This window comes from Thunnus albacares, chromosome 20 (assembly GCF_914725855.1).
Source record: "Thunnus albacares chromosome 20, fThuAlb1.1, whole genome shotgun sequence".
Taxonomy (NCBI): domain Eukaryota; kingdom Metazoa; phylum Chordata; class Actinopteri; order Scombriformes; family Scombridae; genus Thunnus; species Thunnus albacares.
Window position 1 is genome coordinate 4,109,918 of NC_058125.1, and position 21,698 is coordinate 4,131,615.

Genomic DNA, 21,698 nt, shown 5'->3' on the forward strand with positions numbered 1-21,698 from the left:
CAGAGAATCCGTTCTCTCAACCATTTTGTTGTGCATGAATATAAATATTTTGTGTATCATGACTCATCTAGTTCCACTCTCTCACTTTCATGCCTTTCAACTTTCCCTGTTAGCTAACTTTTATGATCTCAGTTTGCTAACATTCAAGTTTGCTACTCAGACTGGCAAACTCTTTCCACCCACAGAGCAGCTCCACCTCTGAGAAATATTTATATCTCAAAATACAATCTGTTATGTCCCAGGGACCCATATGGGAAGAGTTTTAGTGTTATTGATTTGGCGTATAATTGTAGAACTCTACACTGTACACAGGGAACAGTGATGGAGAAAGAATGCTTTTAATTATAGCAATATTAAACCACCGGTAATTTGTTGGGGAGTTGCAGCCTTGTCGACCTCACCTGGTGGTAGCTGTTATAGTCCATGTTACCAGGTAAGTTGAAACCAGGTGCTAGGCACAGCTCTCCCTCCATCATCTCAGGTTTGATAAACTCCTCCAGGTAAGTCCGACACAGGCGGCGGTCCCAGTCGTCCGTGATGTGACCCCCGTACATGATCTCACCGAACAGGTAGCGCAGGTCATCATACGGCACCTGGGAATTAGAGACAGAGGGGGATGTTGCTTTGCCGGTAAAGTGGCCGCTGGTGTTCAGCTGAGGTCACATGTGTTTAGATTTCCAATTAAGATTACAAATAGTTGGCTTTGTAATCCTTTGCACAGGGATAGAGAAAAAAACAAAAGACAAACCTTCGGATTGGCCTCCAGGTAGTTGTAGAGGACATTGATAGAAATGGTGAGGTCTCCGGTGTTAAAGGGGTACGATCTGTTCCAGCCCTGAGGACCAAACTTCCTCCTCTCTGCCACCACCGCGTGAAAGTAGCACAGGGCGAACAGGATACTCTTAAACTCGTTCTCCCGCGCGCACATTTCCAGCGTGTCCTGCAACACAAGAAAGAAAGAGTGAGACTTAAAAAACACTTCTTGAACTGTGCAGTCACGTTAACGGAGCCGATGTTGGTGTGTTGCAGGTAAAAAGTTGTGGCAGGCAGCCCTGTGATCTGTTTTATTTTGTCAAGTCCCCGGCAGTGCGGTGCACTAACAGACAGACAATGAGATGACAAGATGGCAATAAACCCGACGATGAGATTCCCTTTTAATTGTCACAACTTGTCAGGCACTTTCAGCCTCCAACCGTCTCCTGGGCTCATTATTCCAGACAGGCAAATAAAAAAAAACTGGACGTAAATGGCATTGTAATCTCTGGGGGGAAGAGACAGTTAAATAAGCCTGCCAATAACCCCTATGGAAGCAGGAAGGCTAAATTCTCTTTATTCCAGCATGTGTCACGGTGAGTGCGGTGGTGAAGGCCCTTTTCACTTCTCCTGCTGCAGTGCCCCGGGGAGCTGACTCCTACGATGCACATGCATGCACACAAGTACAGTGCAGACTGAGTGCCGCGCGCACACACACACACGCACACACACGCACGCACACAGCCTTTCGAAGTATTAGTTAATATTCTGCACGGTACTCCTCTGCTCAACACAGCTGAAAGAGATGCATAGCCTCACTATTCATGACCTGTGGACTGGAGAGAAACAACATGCAGTCAGATCGCTTAGAGAGAAAGACACACAAACACACAGACACACATACACATGAATGCCTCTGCACACGCGCTTTAAAAAACACACTTTAATATCTGTGCACTGATAGAGGTCTGAGATTAGCATCAGGCTATGCGCCAGTCTAACCTGAGAATTTGATAGATAATGTAGGACGATCAGTTTCAGCAAATAGGGAATTTCACAAAAGCATTATACAACTCAGTAAAAACCTAAACTGTTGTGCCACCGCAACCTATTGTTAATTTTAGCCCAGCCGGACTCCATCTTACAGGCTTGTGGGGATGGAAATAGGCAGTGGAGCTGTGCACATCTCCCAGTGAAAAGGTCAAGAGGAAAGAAACTGTCATTTCTCTGGCTTAGCGCCGGCTTTAGCCACGTGGGTGGGCTATTACAGCGAGTTAGCCTAACATTGATTAGCTTTCACTGAGTACACATGACTGGAATATTGCCCCATCTTTACCTCAGTGGACTTCCCTCTTGTTCTGCATAAGGCAGGGCTCGCAAGCACGTCGCACTTATCAGGCAGATAGACATCGGCAAACTAAGGATTGTGGAAATGGACAGGGAGGAAGCTGAGCACTCAGGTAATGGTGCGGAGGAAGATGCATTGGCAGCGAAGCACTGAGGTAATGGTAAGGCTTAGATAGAGACAGAGAACTGATAAGGTAGAGAAAAGCTGGGGAGAGGCCGCTGCTGCACACTGATCCATTCTAACTATGGGGGGCTGTAGAGGCCCGGGAGCTTGATACTGTCTGGCTACTTTCTGATAACAAACAAAAAAAAGTAGCAAATTGACTTTGTTGTGATCTCCGTCCTCATGTAATACTGCTGTCTCCCCTGCAGAGTCAAACCACACAAACTTGTAACGTTAGCATGTGCTACATTCACATCTGTCCTCCATGGGTCAGAGGCAATTCCAGGGTGAGTGAAAGGTGACTCCCCCCATCTGCTAGATGACACATTTCTGCAAATTGGTAACTTGATGAGAAACCTGGAGTGAAAATTAGCATGTGCTGTCCCAACTGCCACTCATAGCAAACAAATAAATGAGTCAGAGGAGGGTAGCAAGTAGCAGTGTCAACTTTCAGTCGCCCTCAAATACTAGATCCTAGAGATAGGCACTAGAACTGTTACTGGAAAACGGTGTATCTTTATTAGTGACCTCATACTGCACTAGTAGCTTTAATTAAACCATCCTTTCACATCATATTGCCTTTCTCTCCATATCTAAAAGTCCATTGGTTAAGTTGAAAACTTGTAGCTGCTTACTTACACATCCAGCAGTTATGAATCATTCATCTGGAGTCTTGTTTCTGTCTACCTGCTGAATTTAAGTCCAATATTCACTTTATTTGAGCTGCTTTTGGTCTCTATCGGCTCTTGAGGGAAATATCTGGCTCTTTGGCAACTAAATGCTCCACTACACTACTGCCACCGAAAATAACACTGAGTGTGAATCAACACAATAAAGTTGAAGCCAGACAGCTAAACAGCTGAAACTCACTAATAAAGGTGCGTAAAGCCGAGGGGAGCTGCAGTCACTGATGATTCTCTGTAGGTTCACCACCTCTCCTTTTACTCACGTCATTTTTTCATTGTTAATTATACAAATACTGATTATAGTGGAGACCCTAAAATTCTATTTTCTCATCTTGAGTCAGAGGATTCTACCTGAACACAACATTTACTGCCAAAGTTAGAAAAGGTGTGGTTATTCCTCACAAGTGTTGTTGGTGATATCATTTACACCTGAGCATCAAACCTGTGTCTGTGGTAGAAGTATTCAGATCCTGTAACAATCAGAGACATTCAATATTTAAGAATACTTATTTTTTCTTTTGCTAATGTTATCAAATGATTGAAAGGATAAATCTGGCTATATTCTATATTTTTCTTATGTCAACAAAACCCCATGAAAAGACCAAAACCAATAAACTGATCCTACTAACAAGTATTGTGTATGTATCCAAAGCCTCATATATCTTATTACGGAGTCATAGAGCGCCACTGTTGTCCAAAATCTATCTAAAAACTAACACTTCACTGAACCAAACCTCTGCACTGAGTGACATGTTCCTTCATTACAATGATCTCACACACAAACTGTAGTTTACTTTGACTCAATCTCACACACACACCGTTCTGCTGACAGAATTACTCACTAGAGCACCAAACATGGATTAATACACCGCTGAAAATAGTCACCAACAAAAGCTCTATTTCCTCCTGTTTGAGTAATGTTTGCTAAAAACATTACCAGCTGTTTCACAAAATTAGTTTCAGTTATTAAAAAACAAAACAAGACTATATAGAGTGTCAGTCAAAAGTTTGGACACAGTTATTCAAGAGAATGGGAAGGTGTGTCCAAACTTTTGACTGGTACTGTATTAGTGACTTGTTCTTAAAGAATTATGTCTTCAGCAGGAACCAATAAGCTTCAGAGGTGGAAACACATTGTTTATTTTGGTCTTTTCATGACATTTCTTGACAGTAAAAAAAAACAAAAAAAAAAAAACAGAAAGTAGCTCCAGACTTACCCTTTAAGTAAAGACATACCAAGCTGTTAATCTACTCCATTATAAGTGAAAGTTCTGTACTTAAAATTTAATTTCAATGAAGCAAAAAAGGGAAGGATCAGCAGAATGTAAGCCTCAAACGTAAATGTGCTCAATATGCAGAATGGCTCCTCTCAGAGTGCTCTATTAAAATATATATTTTATTACTGGATCATTATTAAAGATGCATTAACATGTAACCAGCATGATAAGGTTGAGTCTGGTTGTGGTTGAGCACATTTTAGCTACAGTATATACTATTTGGCCATGACAATGCATCATATTTTAAGAGCTTGTCATATGATTTATATGTAAAATGGAGTGTAGTATAATGTTTAATTACCTCTGAAATGTAGTAAAAAATTAATGTAAGTACTATATGAAATGGTAAAAATTGTACTTAAGCGCAGTACTTATAATGTTCATAGTTCATTTTCACAGACAGCCAGGATATCATGCAACCACCGTGTGTATGTGTGTGTGTTACCTGGTTGAAGTTGTCCAGGGCCTTGTGCAGGTTGGCGTGCATGCCGGTAGGTGGTTCGTTGGTGATCTTGATGGAGTTCTCCAGTATGCCCTGCGGGATGATATGGCCCTCGGGGGTGGATGAGGGCTCGGCGCTGACAAACACCCTGAAGTTCTCGTGGCTTCCCTCTGCGTGCTGCTCTAGAAGTTTCTCCAGAGTGCCCAGCCAGCGAGCCACCAAGTGGATGTTCTATAGAGTAGAAACAGAACCGGCGAGGGTAGGGTTAAAGACGAAAAATTGCACGTTATTGCACTATCACAGACTAGTTGTTAGGCTAAATGAATACTCCTTTTCTGAGGGTAGAGAGCGTAATCTTCACCCTGATAATGTTTTCTGTTGAATATCTATGAACGTCTGGGCTTTAATGGATAACACATAATAGCTTAATAAGGTACTTGATGCTGGAATTGCCCGGATAATTTATGTTTGTAATGACAACTAGCAAAAAGGAGCAATTAAAATGTTGCATATTCTCCTCTCTTCACTGTGACTTTGATGTGTCACCAAATTAAATGGTACACAGCACTTGAAACCCATTTCCAGGTTGCTGATATTAAGCGACCGCTCTCCCGGTGTAACTTCAGCCTGACTTTTCTGCATATTCATCTCTCGGTGCGGCATGGGCAGCAGAGCTGACTTGTACTATCACACAAGCTCGGATGAGCTCAATTTTCCATCTCAACTGTCCTGACACTTACAGGATATCCTGTGAATGATAAGGAGTCAGCCAAGCCCCCCCACATCTCACCATGCAGCACTGCCCATTCCCTAAATCTAATTACAGCACTAATAACTCCAGTCATTAATTCATAAGCCTCTTTACTTTCTCATTTCCCTTTGCTCTCCATATTTAATCTTCCTTACGATGGCTGAAGTTAGGCCTCTTTCCAAACGATGGGACATGACAGGGAGAGGAACGTCAATTTTTGGGACGTTTATAAAAAAAAAAAAAAAAAAAAAAAAGAGGAGAGAAAAGTTTTTCACTGTGTGAGAGTGAAGTCCAGGAGGAGCTGGTAGCTGAGAAATGGATAAGTTAGTTTGCCTCCTGATGCCTTAGAGAATAATGAATGGTATACAAATTAAAAGTCTAAATTCAAGTGCTTTTTCACCAAGCTGAAGTACAACCCTTCCTCTTGGCATGTAAATAGTTTGGCAATAAAAGAGAGCCAACAGAAGAAGTGAGAGACTGCCTCAGAACTTGTCACTGTAATGAAACCATTCATCCTCTGGCTGCAGGGGGAGAAGAGAGGGAGGAGCGGAGGGAGAGAGAGAGAGAGAGAGAGAGAGAGAGAGATGGACCAGCAGGCCGACAGACAAACAAACAAGACAGAGGAGCAGCTTCTATTTTATGGCTTTTTAATTAACTTTCAGGTGCAATTTTTTTTTGTTCCCTCAACGTCGTCTTGATAAGGGCCTTCCAGCCCCTGTGATGACTACGCTGATACTACATCAAAGAGTCACCTATTTACATAATAATATAAAAGTCGAATCTAAAACCCATTAGAAGACACCGCTGGCAAGGTCTTTGAGGCATTCCTATCAAATACTACCTGAGGGAAAGCACAATGGCACATCCAATCTAGGAAGCCATCGGCTATCGTCTGATAGAGATTATGGAACATCCAACTGCCTGTCACACACGCACACACACACACACACACACACATGCTGGCTCGAACACAAGCAATTATAAACACATGCAGGTGCGTGCGCGTAATCTTTGTCTTTCACACACACATAAAAACACATTCGTCAAGGAGCGGCGCTGAGGACAGCTGCACAGCTGGGCTCCAGCGCTGAGGAGGAGGAGGCCCTGCAGACTGACGTAGGAACACAGTGAACGCCACTGATGGACAAACAGGACTGCTGACACACTGCAGGCGCTGACAGCATGGCAGACTGCCCGGTCTAAATATAAAAATGGTGAAAATAAATCCGCAGATATGCAGGATACAAGTTTGTGTGTTGTTGGTTTTGAAGGTCTTTATCTCTAATCAGCTCTGTTAAGTGTTTTCCCTAAACTCTCATTATTCTCATCAACCTTGTTTCCAGCAGCGGCAGGCAGCTATTTTCTGTGAAAAAAGCTCTGATAAACCCACTGTACACTACCTGTCCAGCACCAAACAGCAGACAGGCACAGTTAGCGTCTAGCTGGTGAACATGATGAACATCTGGCTCTTCAGCAGCTATAAAACGAGGAATTTTTCTCTTTCTTTTGACTTCCATTCATCAGGTGGCCATGAACACGACTCGGAATGAATGGTGAGGTTGCTCTGTGTCTGCTGAATGTGTAAATAAGAACAGTTTGCTGACACTTTATAATGTAAATTTATAAGATATGTCAATGTTGTGTTTGCAGCTTGTTGCACTAACTCGAAGTGACAAAACAATTGCCTGATGCAGGTTTAGCTAGAAGCTACACAATAGTTCAGACCACCATATCAAAGACATTTTAAATAAAAACTAAATCTGTATGACCGCACCAAAGCAAATCATTTGAGCATCTTCTGATCTGCTGCTTCTATTTAAAGGGGACATATTACTTTTTGTCATTTTCTGTTATCTATATACTGTTACGATGTCAGATATCTATGTTAAACATGGTTAAAGTTCTGAAACTTGAGGTTATTATATGTAGAAATGCTCCCTGCAAGTGAAAAGCCAGAGCTTCAATCTGCTCTGAACACTTCGTTTGCGACAGTTTTTTTTACCTTGCCAAAGAGCTGACATCAGCTCGTCATGCATGCTCATAACCGGCCGTCTGATCCACAGCCTTTGTTGCTAAGCTTGTTGGCAAGGTTTTTCCATGTGTTGTTTGCACTGTCCATTCTCATATTTCGGATCGGATTTCGACTCGAACGTGTACAGATGTATTTGAGAAGTTGACACTTCAAGTAAAGAACGAGAAAAAGCGGTGATTTCCTACTACTACTGTTTGCTTCATGGTTTGAAGAGTCCAAGAACTGGTCAATCAGAACAGAGTGGGCTTTTTGGGAGGGGGGCCTTAAAAAGACAGGAGCTAAAATGGCCTGTTTCAGACAGAGGCTGAACCGACAGGCTGCATGAAGTGTCAGTATGAGTTAATAAGAATTTTTTTTTTACTGTAGATTATGCAAAGGTAAAAATATAGACCTGTAAATGTGCATAATAGGTCCTCTTTAAGGTCTGATCTTTTCATTATTCCATATTAGAGGAAACATCATTACTGTATGCATCTGTGTTCGATGGCAATGTTTTTTCTAGTTCACAGAGTGTCTAACTGTCTACTTTCTAGTCCACAGGCTAGTTTTTCAACTACACAAAGGACTACAATAAACACAGAGGTTTGTGTCTCGTACAGTATGTTGTATAGTCTAGGCTACTACAACACATTGGTAAAGGTTAGGAAGAGATTGTGGATTTGTTTAAATATTTAAAAAGTAAAAACCTATTTTGTGACTTGTGATCTTTCCCTAACTTTTACAGAGTGCATTTGGGTGCCTGAACATTTCTGCAGATATGTTCAATATCAACACTGTGATATTGTGATTGTGTGACATTTGTGACTTTGGAGATATGTTCACGAAAAATGTTTATCATGTTGAAAAACATAATCCGGGCGGCAGTGTAATTCTTTCTATTTGCTGATCTAAATCAGGTGTGAGGTATGTGAGGATGACTGCTAGGGAGGGAGGGCTGAGAGAAACTTTTGAAGGCTGACTGTTGGTAGGAGACAGAACCTAAACTGTGGTCTCCTGTGTCAACATGAGGACATTTTGCAACGGTATAGCAACATCACACTACTTCCTCTTTTTCTGTTCAGGGATAAGAGCAATAATGCTCACATTTGCAAGAGTTAACTTGTCAGTAAAGTGCCAACATTTCAATGTAGGAATTAGACATAACTATGGATTAAAATATGAAACTGTCAGTAAAAAACGTCAGTCAACAGATACAATGGTATTATCCTCAATGTAGCTGAGCTTCTTCAATCAATCATCATAGGTTTATAAAGGGTCAGCTCTACATTAATAGTTAAAACGAATCTTGTCCAACTCTCAATGTAAGATTTGAAAAAGAAGAGGAATGTATGAATAATTTAAGTTTCCAAAGACTACCAAAGCTATCTTGCTCTTCCTAACAAAGTAAAGTGAAGAGAGAGGGCCGTGTGGGAGAGCATTTTCGTCCAATTGTCTCCCCTGCTTTCTCTCCCATCTGCACTTCTTTCTGCCACCGGCTGCAAATGGGGCGACTTTAGCAGTAAATGTGTGAAGAGGCTGGCGAGTTTAGGCCACTCGATTCCCACTGCCTGCCCAATGTGGGATATTCAACTCCAATCTGCCCGATTGATTGCCTCTCCATCCTCCCCTCCTCCTCCCTCCCAAAGGGCTGCTTTCAAAGTTTCTGCATCTCTGTCTCACAGGCCCATCTGAGCAGGAGCTGCTGCTCTGCGGTATAATTACCCGTCGGCGAAGGGGATCCTGCCATTGACCCGGCCCTCCGCTGATGGAGCCGGGGCCTGGCGGGAGAGGAAAGGTGGACTGTGAGATGAGAGGGGGGAGGTGGATAGGTAGGAGGACAGCTGAGATGAGAAGGTGAGGAGAGGAGGGAGAGATAGCAGGTTCGCTGGAAAGGTGGGAGGACGTGAGGATTGATAAGAGAGAAGATGCGGTGTGAGAAAATGATAAGAGGAAAGTATCAAAGTTACACGGCGGAATGAGAGGGTGGGAAACGAAATAGAACAGAGAAGATGGAGCGTTATATGAGCAGAAGATACTGTTAGTAAAAACAGAGAGATGAGAATATGACACCTCCCCCCCCCCCGCCCCCCTCCGCTTTATCTCCCTCCCGGCCAGTGCCACGGGGGTGGCTCTCAGCGGGCAGACAAACAGACAGCCGATGATAAAGCGAGTGGGAGGTTTGTTGCCAGGGGGACAAGGCCTTTTTAAGCCTATCGATCTGGATTCTTATGCAAAGGTAATTAAACAACTGCTTGTCTGTGCTATCCTACGTCTGGAGTGGAGAGTGATGGCATCCCAATCTTTTTTTTTTTTTTTTTAAATTTTATTTCTACCAGCTGTGAGAATTAAAAGAAAAGGGTGTCACGCAGTGCCCGGTCTGCGGTTCATATCTGTCGATACTTCCCATTAGAATTCCACCAAGGTTTCCACTTAAAATGCAAACGCCAGCCTTGCCCTCCAGATAAGAGGAGAACAGACACCGTGGCTGTAGATATTGTACTGTATAATGCCGCAGCCCTTTCAGTAAGGAAATTTCTGCAGAAAATTAAATTCACTTTTCCGTGCAGACCTGCAAGGAAAGCAAACACCCCATCGAGTATGCAATGAAAAACAATGTGATAATACACCTCATTCAAAACATGCACAGATAAAGGAAATGCCACCTAAAACCACTCCAGAATAGAAAATCCTTGACATAAACGAACCCTCTATTCATTTTGTAAAATGTGTTTTAGATAAATTTAGATATGAGTGGGGTTTTTTTTGTGAATGTCTGTATGTCACCTTTTATTGTACATCTATTTTTTAATGATTTGGTAGCTTTCGTGCGAGGTGGATGGGGTTCACAGTGAGATCCAGAATGTTTAAACAACCTTACTGAAGTGTCATTTTATACATTTTGTATAACTGTTCAAACAGCCCGCAATATAATTGGATTTACCCAATATGATGGTCGAAACATTCTCATGAAAAGTATTTAGGTGGAGTGAGGGCTCACTGTGAATGAGACTACATTTGTGAGGATTTACATGATGAGGGTAAAATTGCACAACAGTATTTCTTGTGTATTATATTCAATACCACAACCAGATATTTGTTTGTGTCTGTGCAGTATGTGTACGTGTGCATAGTCATACTGTACCTGCAGTATGACCCAATGGCCATTTTTAGCTGCCAAATGGAGGGCTTGTTCAGCTACAACCTCCTGACCCTGACCCAGAGACACATTGTGGAAATTCTTGTTGTCAAATGTGTAACCCAGCTTCTTCCCTGAAAGAAAACACAGAGGTAACATTTTAAACAAAAATACATTTCTTATTTATTGTTGAACTCCAAGGCCTGGTTTGGCATTATTCTATTGTAAAACCAAAACCAACATGTGTTAGTCTCACAATACTTTCTGATTTCACTACTGTGTCTGTGGCAATCAGCTCCAAGTCTACATTCCTCTTACTGAAAACTAAATTATTTAAAAACAGGTCATGAATATAAACTGTAGTTTATTTTTTTAAAGGCTCAGTCATTTCCTAAACCAGCTGGGCACTCTAGATATCAGCCAGCATGAGTCAAAATAAACTACAGTTTGTGTGTGAGATCATGGTAATGAAGGAACATGTCATCCAGTGCTACAGTTTACAGCAATGGAGCTCTGATCTGATGCTGCGTGTTAGTAGGATCAATTGTTGGTTTTGGTCTTAATAGGTTTGTCCCATACGGGACCTCCTTTGTCCCGTTTATTGACTGCTACTCTACGTTGTAATCACCAGAGGGCACTCTTACAGATCCTAGATCTGATATGGATATAACAGTTGTAGCAGATCATGTGCTGATCATGCCACGGACGAGACCTGTCGTCCAATCACACGTCTCTTCATGCACATCTACGTATGTAATGCACCAATTCCTTCAAAACAAAAAAAAAAGTTTCAGTAATGTCTGGAGTTGTTTGTTCGGTTTGGCATGTGCAAGTATGGATAAACCTGCAAAAAAGAAAAGACTGTGCAGCTACAACAAACAATGGGGAGCAAAAAAGACGCGTGTTAAGCCCGTCAGCAGTGACTGGACAAGGGGCTTCTGTACTTTATGCCGTTGGGAATTCTAAATTGGCCATGGAAGAATTGCCTAACTCAGCATGTTTCCACAGAAATGCACAAGAAAGCCACACTAGCTAAAGGAGTAAGCAATATCAGTGCATTCTTTGTGACATCTGTGTGACAATGACAAAATTGCAGCAAGTGAAGCCTCCCATGTGTACCATATATTTAAACATGGAATCAGCTGTAACAGCACCGACCGTCTTGTTAAACTCAATGTAGCTTTGTTTCATGACCCAAATGTTGTGAAGACGCACTTGAGAAGAACGAAAGCTGAGATGATCACAATGAATGTTTGAGGACCAAAGACTGTGTGAGATATTTTGGATGATCTGTCCCCGACCAAAGGTGAGCCCACGCATTTCTCTGTTGCATCCGATGCCTCAAACAAGGGAAATAGAAAAATGTTTCCAGTGTGTGTGAGATATTTCTCTGTGTCTGATGGAGTGCAGTGTAAGTTACTTGACTTTATGAAGACAGTGATGAAACAAATGGCATACATCAAGCTCTGATGGACTGTCCGGAAAAGCATCAACTGGATATTAGACACATCACAGCCTATGCAGCAGAAAATGTCAATGTCAACTTTGGAAAACACAACTCTGTTCAGAAAGCTCTGCGATCAGCTGTCAGTGGACATTAAGTCAACTGTTCTAAAGATCTCCAGCCACTTCTCAGTATCTGCTTCCAGAAGAGAGGAACGTACATTTTTTGCCTTTGCTGACAATGAGTGGAGTGAAATTCTGCGTCAAGTTTGCACACTATGGCTTTCTCTTCAACCAGCTGTTGATCGTCTCCTGCAAAGCTGGCCAGCTCTTACTACATACTTCAGGTCCATTGGGGAGACCTGTCCTGTGGCACTGAAGAGGATTTTTGGAGATGATTTGAAAAAACTGGAGCTGCTGAGATTTATCTGCTTTTTCCACAGTGTGGGGTGTGTTTTTGACAAACTCATAAAAAAGCTGGAGGAACTAAAGCATCTGCATTATAGATGTTTACCAGGAGGTCCGAAAGTTCAAAATGAAGATGCTTCAGCAGAAACAGGACAGCTTTTTTGGACACTAGACCAAGCAGCTGATGGACAAACAAGTGTCAGCACAAAGGTCCAAGCAGCAACAGGACTTTGTGAAGTTCTTTGACTCTATAACACATTGACAAGTGATTTGATTTCTCACCAGAAAATGTAACTGGCCTACATGAGGAGTTCTCCTTCACTGACCTGGAGAAGGTGGTGGCTGCCCTAAAAATGACAGATACAGTCAGTATGGACCAACTCTATGAAGAGTTTTGTGCTAGCCGGGAGAATATCCAGAAAGCCAGACAGGATACCACAAAATCCACCAGTGAGAAGTGGCAGTTTTCCAAAACATAGGGAAATCCAACTTGATCATGTTCAGGATGTTTCATTTGTCCTCAGTGTGCCAGACTCAAATGCCTTTGTAGAGAGGATTTTCTCTCTGATGACTATTGAATTGTCAGATTCAAGAAACAGATGCAGCATAGAGCTGATCAAAAATGAACTTCAAATATCTGTGAACTGTGACTTGTCATGTAAGGACTTCTCTCTGGCTATGCAAAGGGACAAAGGACTGCTTGAATCAGTCAAGAGCAGCAAAACATATCCATGGAAAAAGTACACTAGGTGAGTCATGCCCGTTCCTCTTTTGCATTTGGAATATGTTTTTTAGCTGTAAAGGTCCAAATCGTGATTTCTTTGATCATGTATTTTGAGGTTTATTCACCGAGGCTAAAATAACGTTGAGTAGGTGATTGCTGAGTGCATTACTGATGAGTGGCATGAGTAACAGGTGTATCATAGATCTGTGGTTTTATGATTTGCATTTTATTTACTATGTTTATTGTGTAGTATTATATGTTGATTGATAGGCTTATATTTGTCCAAATAGATTTTATGATGAGCCCAACCACCTTTAAAAAAAGAATATTACCGTAGCCTACAATTATATTGGCAGCATATGTATTCTTTTTCTGTATATCATCTGTGCTAGGATTATTATGATCTTGCAGAAAAATTAAACTGAACGAAAAAAAAAAAGTTAAATTCTGTGTTTTTAGTTTGGGTGGCAAGGGTTAGACAGCAAAGTTAATTGCTATATTAGGTTCAGTTTCCCCATAAGTTTCTAATTATTAGAGCTATTAGTCTAATTTGAGCTGTAGACTAAATGGATTATACACATTTTTTGCCTTTCCAGTTGAATAACAGTGGCACCACTGGCACCACTGCCAAGCTACCTTTTGTCCCTTATTTTGTAGTGAGAAAGTTGGCTATGTCTGTGGATTCAATAGAGAGGTAGCTCATGTTTAGCCTGGCTTAGTACAAAGTCTATAGGCAGCAGGAAACAGCTAGCCTACGGTGAACAGACATCCCGGTTTGTCTGGGATGTCCTGGTTTCAAGCTGGTTTTCCCCGAGTCCCAACAAATATCTGTAAAACGCTAAAATGTCCCAGTTTTCAACATTCACTACTAAATTGCCCTGGTTTTCACTACAATTAAAATAACTATAATATTATACTTGTTTTCAGCACTTACATAGACGTTTATCATGTTCTGTCCCACTCATTATATAACCTAATTTAAAAACATAAATACACCACATGTCTGAATTCAACGCTGATTTGTATGTATGTGTGTTAATCAATGTGTAGTTGTCAAGGCTGTTGCAGCCTATGCCGCTTGTGGCTCTGTCTGACAGAACCTGTCAGCATGCTAGCGGTTAGCTATCATGCCGAGGAGAGAGTCGGTCTTTCCTAAAGATCTCCAGGAGGCTTACTACTTCCTTTGTAAAGTACTGCAAGAGTACATTTTTCATTGTGCATGGTTGACATGTCGATATAAAAGATCATATTAAGACAGTCAAACATAAGTGGTGGTTTCCCTGAGAGCTGAGAGCTCCAGAAAAGAAAGTCTAATAAGAAAGACTGCAAAGCGTAAAGTACCTGGCAATCTTCTTAAAGGTAGCTTTCTTTAAAGGCTCTTTCTCAGTTTTTGTTATAAACGAAGTGTAATTGAGATTTAACGTTTTGACATTTTCATCTTTGAAAACCTATAAAGTTATTTATAGCGGATACATGTGTGCGTGCACGAATGTGCAGTACACTTAAGGGTACTGGTTTGCGAGGTTGAAAAAATGGTTACCCTAAGCTAGCCTGAGGTAGGAGATATGTTTTCTAGCAGGTCTTATTTGTCTTTTATGTCATGTTAACTAGTTAGCAAACTCACAACCAATAAGAGAAAATTGGGTTTTGTTCCGCTGGGGAAGTGCACAAACTCGGCAGCCTCACCACAGAACTTTGAGGGAGTCTCTAAAGTGCTTGCTCTCAGCAAACTTGGCCAGAGAATGACAACTTAAAGGTAGTCAGTGAATCTCCAGGTTTACTGAGTATACTGTGTCACTGAGGGGTCAGTTACCTTTTTGACAGCATGATATATACTATATGTTACTTTCTGGTTCAAATCTCAGTGAAAGACAGCAAAAGCCACAGAAACAATCATGGTGTGATAACTCTGCTGCAGATAGGTGGTTGCTGAGCTATTGTCCTCATGAACAGTGCTTTCATGGGCTTATATTTGTACTGACGGAAATTAAAATTGCTCTAAGCAGCAACATACTGAACTTACTACTGACCTAAAACAGCATGAAACAGTGCCACAACATCATGGTGTTACGAACAATGATGGAACTACTTGTTGATATACAGAATGTACTGATGTGTTTGAACAGTGATGTGATCACTTGTCCTAGAAAAGAACAACCTACAAAGTCTGTGATTCTAATTCTTAAAACGGAACTGAACAAAACGATTGAAATCAGCTAAATTTCCACCTCTAGTGAAGGAGCAACCATTGTATTGAACACAGACATGAAACTGATATTGATCTTCTCACCTAACTCTCAGTAAGACATTAAACACGTTAATCTCAGCAGAAGGTCAATCGCTTCAACCTTACCTGCCCACATTGAGTCTGCCCACTGAGATTCAACTCAAACAACACAATTATTGCAGTCTGTTTCATTAAAACTCCAACCTGCAACTGGGCAGATAGTGAGGTTTTGTCTCAGGGATATTAGTCCCCTGCAGAGCACACAAAATCACATCGTCAATTTAATGAAAGTCTAATTGAAGACTAATAACAATGAGAAACCCAACAGTCACAGCTATAATGGAAAAGCACTTCTCTCTGGTTTGAAGTAATGTGGCTGCTGCTACTCCATCACCACGCTTTCTCTACAGCAACAGCGATCAGTTACTTTTAGCTTTGATGTGATTGACTATGCTCTGAGTGAGGGTGTTGATTATCAATAATCACACCCCTTACAGGCAGTTCTAGTAGGAGGTCTCCCTCTTATCATATTATGAGAGGATGGTGGATTTCACATGGGGGTCAAAGGTGTGTCTGTGGAAGATCTATAGCTGATTTAACCTCTTGGTGCTACCTAGGACCCAAGTCTTAAGTCTCAAAAAAGAGGCATCTTAAATACCCATAAATACTAGTAAGATACTGTGTATTCTGGGTAACAACAGCTGTACCTATGTGTCATGTTTAAATGAATCGATGGCATGGATTAATTTGTTTAAGAGTGACTTTTAGGCAAAAACTCAAGAAAGTCAAATAAAACAAAAACAATACATTAATCAACATAATGAATTACTTGAAATTTGAAAATGTATGGGAGACTTGGTTACAGTAGAAACACTGTGGAAATCTCTTTGTTCCAGTAAACTGATACAATCCCTGCAATCTGAATATTTCATAGAGCTGACATCAAATACCCACAGACTGAATTATTTGGCAGCAGATTCAAGAGTGGCAGGCTGTGATGGTGCTCCGTTCCAGGTCAGTACAAAAGCTCCGACTTAGGGCATATTTTGGTAAAAATCAAAACGGCGCGTCCTGCCACGATCCACATTATTCATACAGGAATGTAAAGTAACTCTAAACCAATGACATTTACTTTCTGCTGCCCCTAATACACCAGTGGTGTCTTCTCATATATTTGTGACCTTTAGTATAATGCCTTCAATCTACCCAGAGCCTGTTGTGCACTGCCGGTGATGATATCACAGCAGAGACACACAGCAGATGTGTTGGGATGACTGCTGTTCTGACTGATAATTCCATGCAGTAGGAATCAAAGTGGAAATCATGCATGCAGGTATGTACTTAACTTCAATAGGCTATTCCATGGAAAAATCCCACATTCCCACAACATAAAGAAATGACACATAAATTGGCAATATATATGCTCTGATAAAAGCCCAGAACACACTTTGAGGCTGAATTTTATGGCTTATTAAAGATAAAACAAGTGAGAGTATTACCATGTTTCTCCACATCCTTCAAAGGGTCAACTCCAGGAGAGAGGATGAAGAACATGGGCGTAGCTGGACCCGACTCTTCAAAGGAGACAGCAAAGTCCAGTGATCTGCCAATCACGTACTTGCTCCCCAGTTTCTCCTCTACAAAGTCTCTGCGGGGAGAGTATGACTCAGTTCTCCTCAACACTTTTTATTATCTTTGACGGACAAGCTGAACAACTTGAAAAATTGGAATCTTCTGTAGTACAGTGCATGATATAGACAGCTGCTTATACAAAAACCTTAACTCCAGTCACGTCTGCATGTCAGCAGCTCTTTTCAACCTCTCTAGATTAATTGCTTTGGTTTTTCAAACATCATGATTTGCTTGCCATAGGCCCAGCCTAAACCTTCACTCATATAAATAGAGACATTACACATACTGTATAGATTGAGCTTGTTGGTTCTTTTTGAACAAAAATATTCATCATTTAACATATTTGCTGGCAGAATATTTGAAGATACAAGGCTCACATAAATGTTGTTTTGCTGGATAATTTCAAAATTACAGCATCTTAAAACTTAATTTCAAAAGCTTAAATGATTTTACCAGCAGACAGTTGTTTTTGATAAGATTAATACATAGCTTCAATTATGTATAGCTCATTCCACAAATATACAGGTGAATTGCATGAGTCAAGGCAAGAAGCCTATATCACATTATGCAATAGGCTCTTTAGATTTGTCATCATTTCCACACCTGTTATTACTATTAATAAGCATTCTCATTATCTGCAATATGCAAATGAGGTAGGCAGAGGTATTGGACGAACCTGTTGGTGCCAGGTTAAGGGAAGCAATGCAATACTTTCAAGGAACCACTACAGTGTGCAAGGCGATGGTGGACTTGCTAACTAGGCTAACATTATTCATACTGCAAGACTGTAATCAGTACTAGTGGAGGAGCTTGCTAACAAGCATTGCTGCTAGCTTGGCCAACCACATCACCAGTAAACGAGGTCAAGCTGCTATTATTGATCGATTGCACATGTGTTGGCATCGGTTCTCCAGACTCCTTAGTCTGCATACATGGCTTCAGTCACAGTTCCCCTCACATGGACTCTCTTTTACAGATAATTTTAATCTTTTCTGGTAATGTTGCATGTTTTTTGCCACACGTTGTGAGTGGACTGTACCCAAACCACTATGGCTCACAGATGTTAATGGCAAACAATCTCCATGCAGTCTCAGTATGGCTGACCCCTGAAAACACCTGTGCTGCTTTAGACTCTAATGTGGTAATTTCCTCTCTGCCCAGAGCCCCCTTTACCTCCAACACCCTCTACAGGTACAGACACTCTGTCATGATGGTGCCTCTATCGTCGAAAATAGCAATACCATACCAATTAGTAGGCCTAGTTGCTTGTCTATTTCAGATTGTAATGATTTCAGCAATTATCAGTATTTTAATTCATATGATTAATACATAAATGCAAATGTAATAACTGTCTCTTTTTTAGACCAAATGGTTCTGTTTGAAAGGTGCAGTGTGTAGAGTTTAGTGGCATCTAGTGGAATGGCCTTGACAGAAATGGAATATAATATTCATGTATTAATTAGTGTGTAATCACCTGAAAATAAGAATAGTGTTTTTGTTACCTTAGAATGAGCCCTTTATATCTACATAGGGCATGGGCACCCTTCCACAGAGCCTGCCATGTTGCACCGCCATGTTTCTACAGTAGCCCAAAATGGACAAACCAAACACTGGCCCTAGAGAGGGTCTTTTGCGTTTTTTGCGAGTTTCGTAGGTTCTCCTACACACTTGGAAAGGGAGGGGTTATTCAGTTGGTTGCAATCTGCAATCTCACCATTAGATGCCACTAAATCTTACACACTGCTCCTTTAAATAATCTTGTGAAGGTCAATACTCAGCCTCCTGAGATGTCATGCATCCCTTTCACAACCAGCTCTACTGAAATGACGTCTCTGCATGATTTCAAATTATGGGAAGGTCTTGGGCGATTACACTTAAATATTAAGAGTCTTCTACTTGAATGAACTTTTTCACACCCTGGTAAACGAATGCTGCCCTGACATCTTTGTCCTCACTGAAACTTGGCTTACTCAGAGAGTTTCCGATTTGGAAATACCTTTGGATGGTTACAGTATCTTTCGCATTGACAGAAAATCAAAAGGAAGTGGAGTATCCATTTATGCTGAAGACTTTTTATCGGCTTGTCATGTTGCTGCTGTCACACTACAAAAGAGTTTTGAATATATTGTTCTGGACATCTGCCCTAGAGGTAGTGACCATTTTACAGTTTTATCGAATCTACTGTCCCCCATTCACAAATTGTGAGGCCCTGGAAGTAATTGCTAAATTAATATCATCACATGTTAATTCTGAGCTAGTGATTTTAATTAAGATTCTCAAAAAACTCTGCCAGACTACAAGAACTTTGCTTAGTGCTTAATCGACATCAGTTAATTTCTAGTCCTAAATGACCAAACAAATCAAATCCTTTTAAATCAACCATGATAGATCTTATATTAGCAAACAATCCACTTAATTACCCCACTACTGCAGTTTTTGCTCAAGACATCAGCAACCATTGCCTAGTTGCATGTATTAGAAATACTCAAAACCTCTAGACTAACACCAATCCTTACATACGAAAATGAATTTTTAAAACATTTTAATAAGCAAAATCAAAATTGATTTGTGTCTCTCTGACCTTGAAAAAATTAAAAACATTTCCAACTCCAACCTAGCTTTTAATCATTTTAGCAAAACTTTTAACAATGCACTTAATAAACATGCTCCCTATAAAAATTTTAGAGTAAAACACCACTCTAATCTCTGGTTCTCTCCAAACATTTCCAAAGCTCTTATTGTCAGAGATGCTGTTTGGAAGGCAGCCAAAACTACCAATCATCCAACTGACTGGCAGAATTTCAGGCACCAATGGAATAACTGTCTCGGACTTATTAGAAAAGCCAAATCTGACTTCTACTTGTGCTCATTTGCAAATACCTCTGGAAATGCAAGTAAATTTTGGAAAATGATCAAATCCTTGAAAAATAATTCCCCTGCCTCGCTTCCCCCTAAAATCTGCTTTGAAAATCAAATTATAACAAACAAATCAGATATGTGTGAAGTCTTTTAATTTCACCTGGGAATATGTTTAACAAACAGTTCACCACTACTACCTTAAATGCTGGCTTTCTATCAGCAGGTTCTTCACCAAATATTCTCCACTCCCAATAAATTTTCTTTTTTATCAGTAAGCCAAGGTGAGGTGTACAGTAAACTGGTCATTTATTTTAAACCCTAAGAATTCTAATGAAGATAGTTAAGATACTTCACTTTTTCGCCTCAGTGCTGATTTAATTGCAGCACCTCTAGCTCACACTTTTCATTGACATCAGGTAAAATTCTGAAAATCTGGAAATCTGCACTGGTTATCACATTACATAAAGGTAGTGATCCTATTGCCTTAAATAACTACCATCCGGTCTCAAAATTGTGCTGCTTAGCAAAAACCTTCCCTAGTCCCTACTAAATTCTCAACTAAAACTATTTCTAGAGTCAAAAACATATTACAGCCTGAGCAGTCAGCCTTGGACAATCATCAACGCTGTCCTGCACTCCAAAACTATGCTCGATTAGAGCAGATGAACAAACATTAAATGGTTTTATGACCATCTCTCAGATAAAACTCAGGCAGTAGTTTCCAACGGTTCCAAGTCTAGTCCCCTTAATGTTAGTATAGGTGTACCACAAGTACATTTATTCACCATATATATATAAACAATATCATCACTGTCACCCCAAATTGTAACATACATTTTTATGCAGATGACACTATTTTATATGCCACTGGCTCTTCTCTTAATCTGGCCATTGCAAATCTACAGTCTACTTTTGATACATTTCAGACCTTTGTCATCAAGCATAAGCTTGTTTTAAATTCTGGCTTTAAAAACTTGTCTTTCTAACAGTGGATTTCCTTGAATTTTAAATATAATTAAACTGAAACGCAAATTTCAAAAATGAATGTAAAAAAATAGATAAATAAATAAAATTTAAATATATATTTTAATAATATAAAAATAATAAATCAAAATAAATAAGATCAACTATGTTGTAGTGCAGTTTTACAACCTACTGAAAACTGTAGTGATTGTTAAGATGCCTGTTGAGTGGAGAGTGATCAATACTAAAACGATCATCCATCATGGTACTTTGAGAAGCAAGAAGTTTGGTAGAAATCATTGACTTGTATTATCCTGCAGTGTGTTTACATGCACTTGAGTAACCAGGCTAAAGTCGGTTTCTCCAGAAAGCTGATTTCTTAATTGTCATGTAAACAAGAAACCTGCTTTCTGTAATGAGAGTATGGGATTAGAGAAACCTGGTTTCCACAGGCAGATTTTACTTCCTGAAGAACACCGATTTCTCTGGAATGTGTACATGTAACCAGGTTTCTAATCAGTGTTTAACAAATAAGCATGTGCACAATAACAGACTGCAGACAGAGAAAGCACGGCACTGAGCGGCTGGATGAAAGAAGAGATCATTACACGGAGCAAAGCGTCCTCGTATGTGAAATAATAGCATCCCAAGTCTGAATGAAACTAAAACAAAGTAGCCTGTAGATGTCTCGATAAGTCAGTTTCTACCACAGAACATTTGACTGTTAAATTCAGACATATTTGTACTGTGAGGAAGAGCTCCGCTCTGCCCGTCTGTCTCTTAATGCGCTGTCCAGCTGCTTTGACACAAGATGCGCTGGATTTATAACAGGAGGCAAAATGAGAGCGTCGTTGAGAAACGGAATGCAGCACAATA

At 40.5% G+C, this 21,698-nt stretch overlaps 1 protein-coding gene across 7 annotated transcripts in view; it reads right to left on the reverse strand.

The window, feature by feature from the left end:
• Window positions 1-21,698, reverse strand: part of dnah9 (dynein, axonemal, heavy chain 9) — a 178,919-nt gene that overhangs the window by 39,579 nt on the left and 117,642 nt on the right. For all 7 annotated transcript variants that reach the window (XR_006399614.1, XM_044338784.1, XM_044338783.1 and 4 more), the window contains 5 exons: window positions 16,868-17,016; window positions 10,573-10,700; window positions 4,672-4,899; window positions 749-940; window positions 402-593 (listed from right to left, as the gene is read on the reverse strand). Coding sequence is in view for 6 of the 7 variants with exons in the window: in XM_044338784.1 (XP_044194719.1) it covers window positions 402-593; window positions 749-940; window positions 4,672-4,899; window positions 10,573-10,700; window positions 16,868-17,016 (889 nt within the window). In the remaining variant the exon portion in view is untranslated. The remainder of the gene's footprint in view (window positions 1-401; window positions 594-748; window positions 941-4,671; window positions 4,900-10,572; window positions 10,701-16,867; window positions 17,017-21,698) is intronic.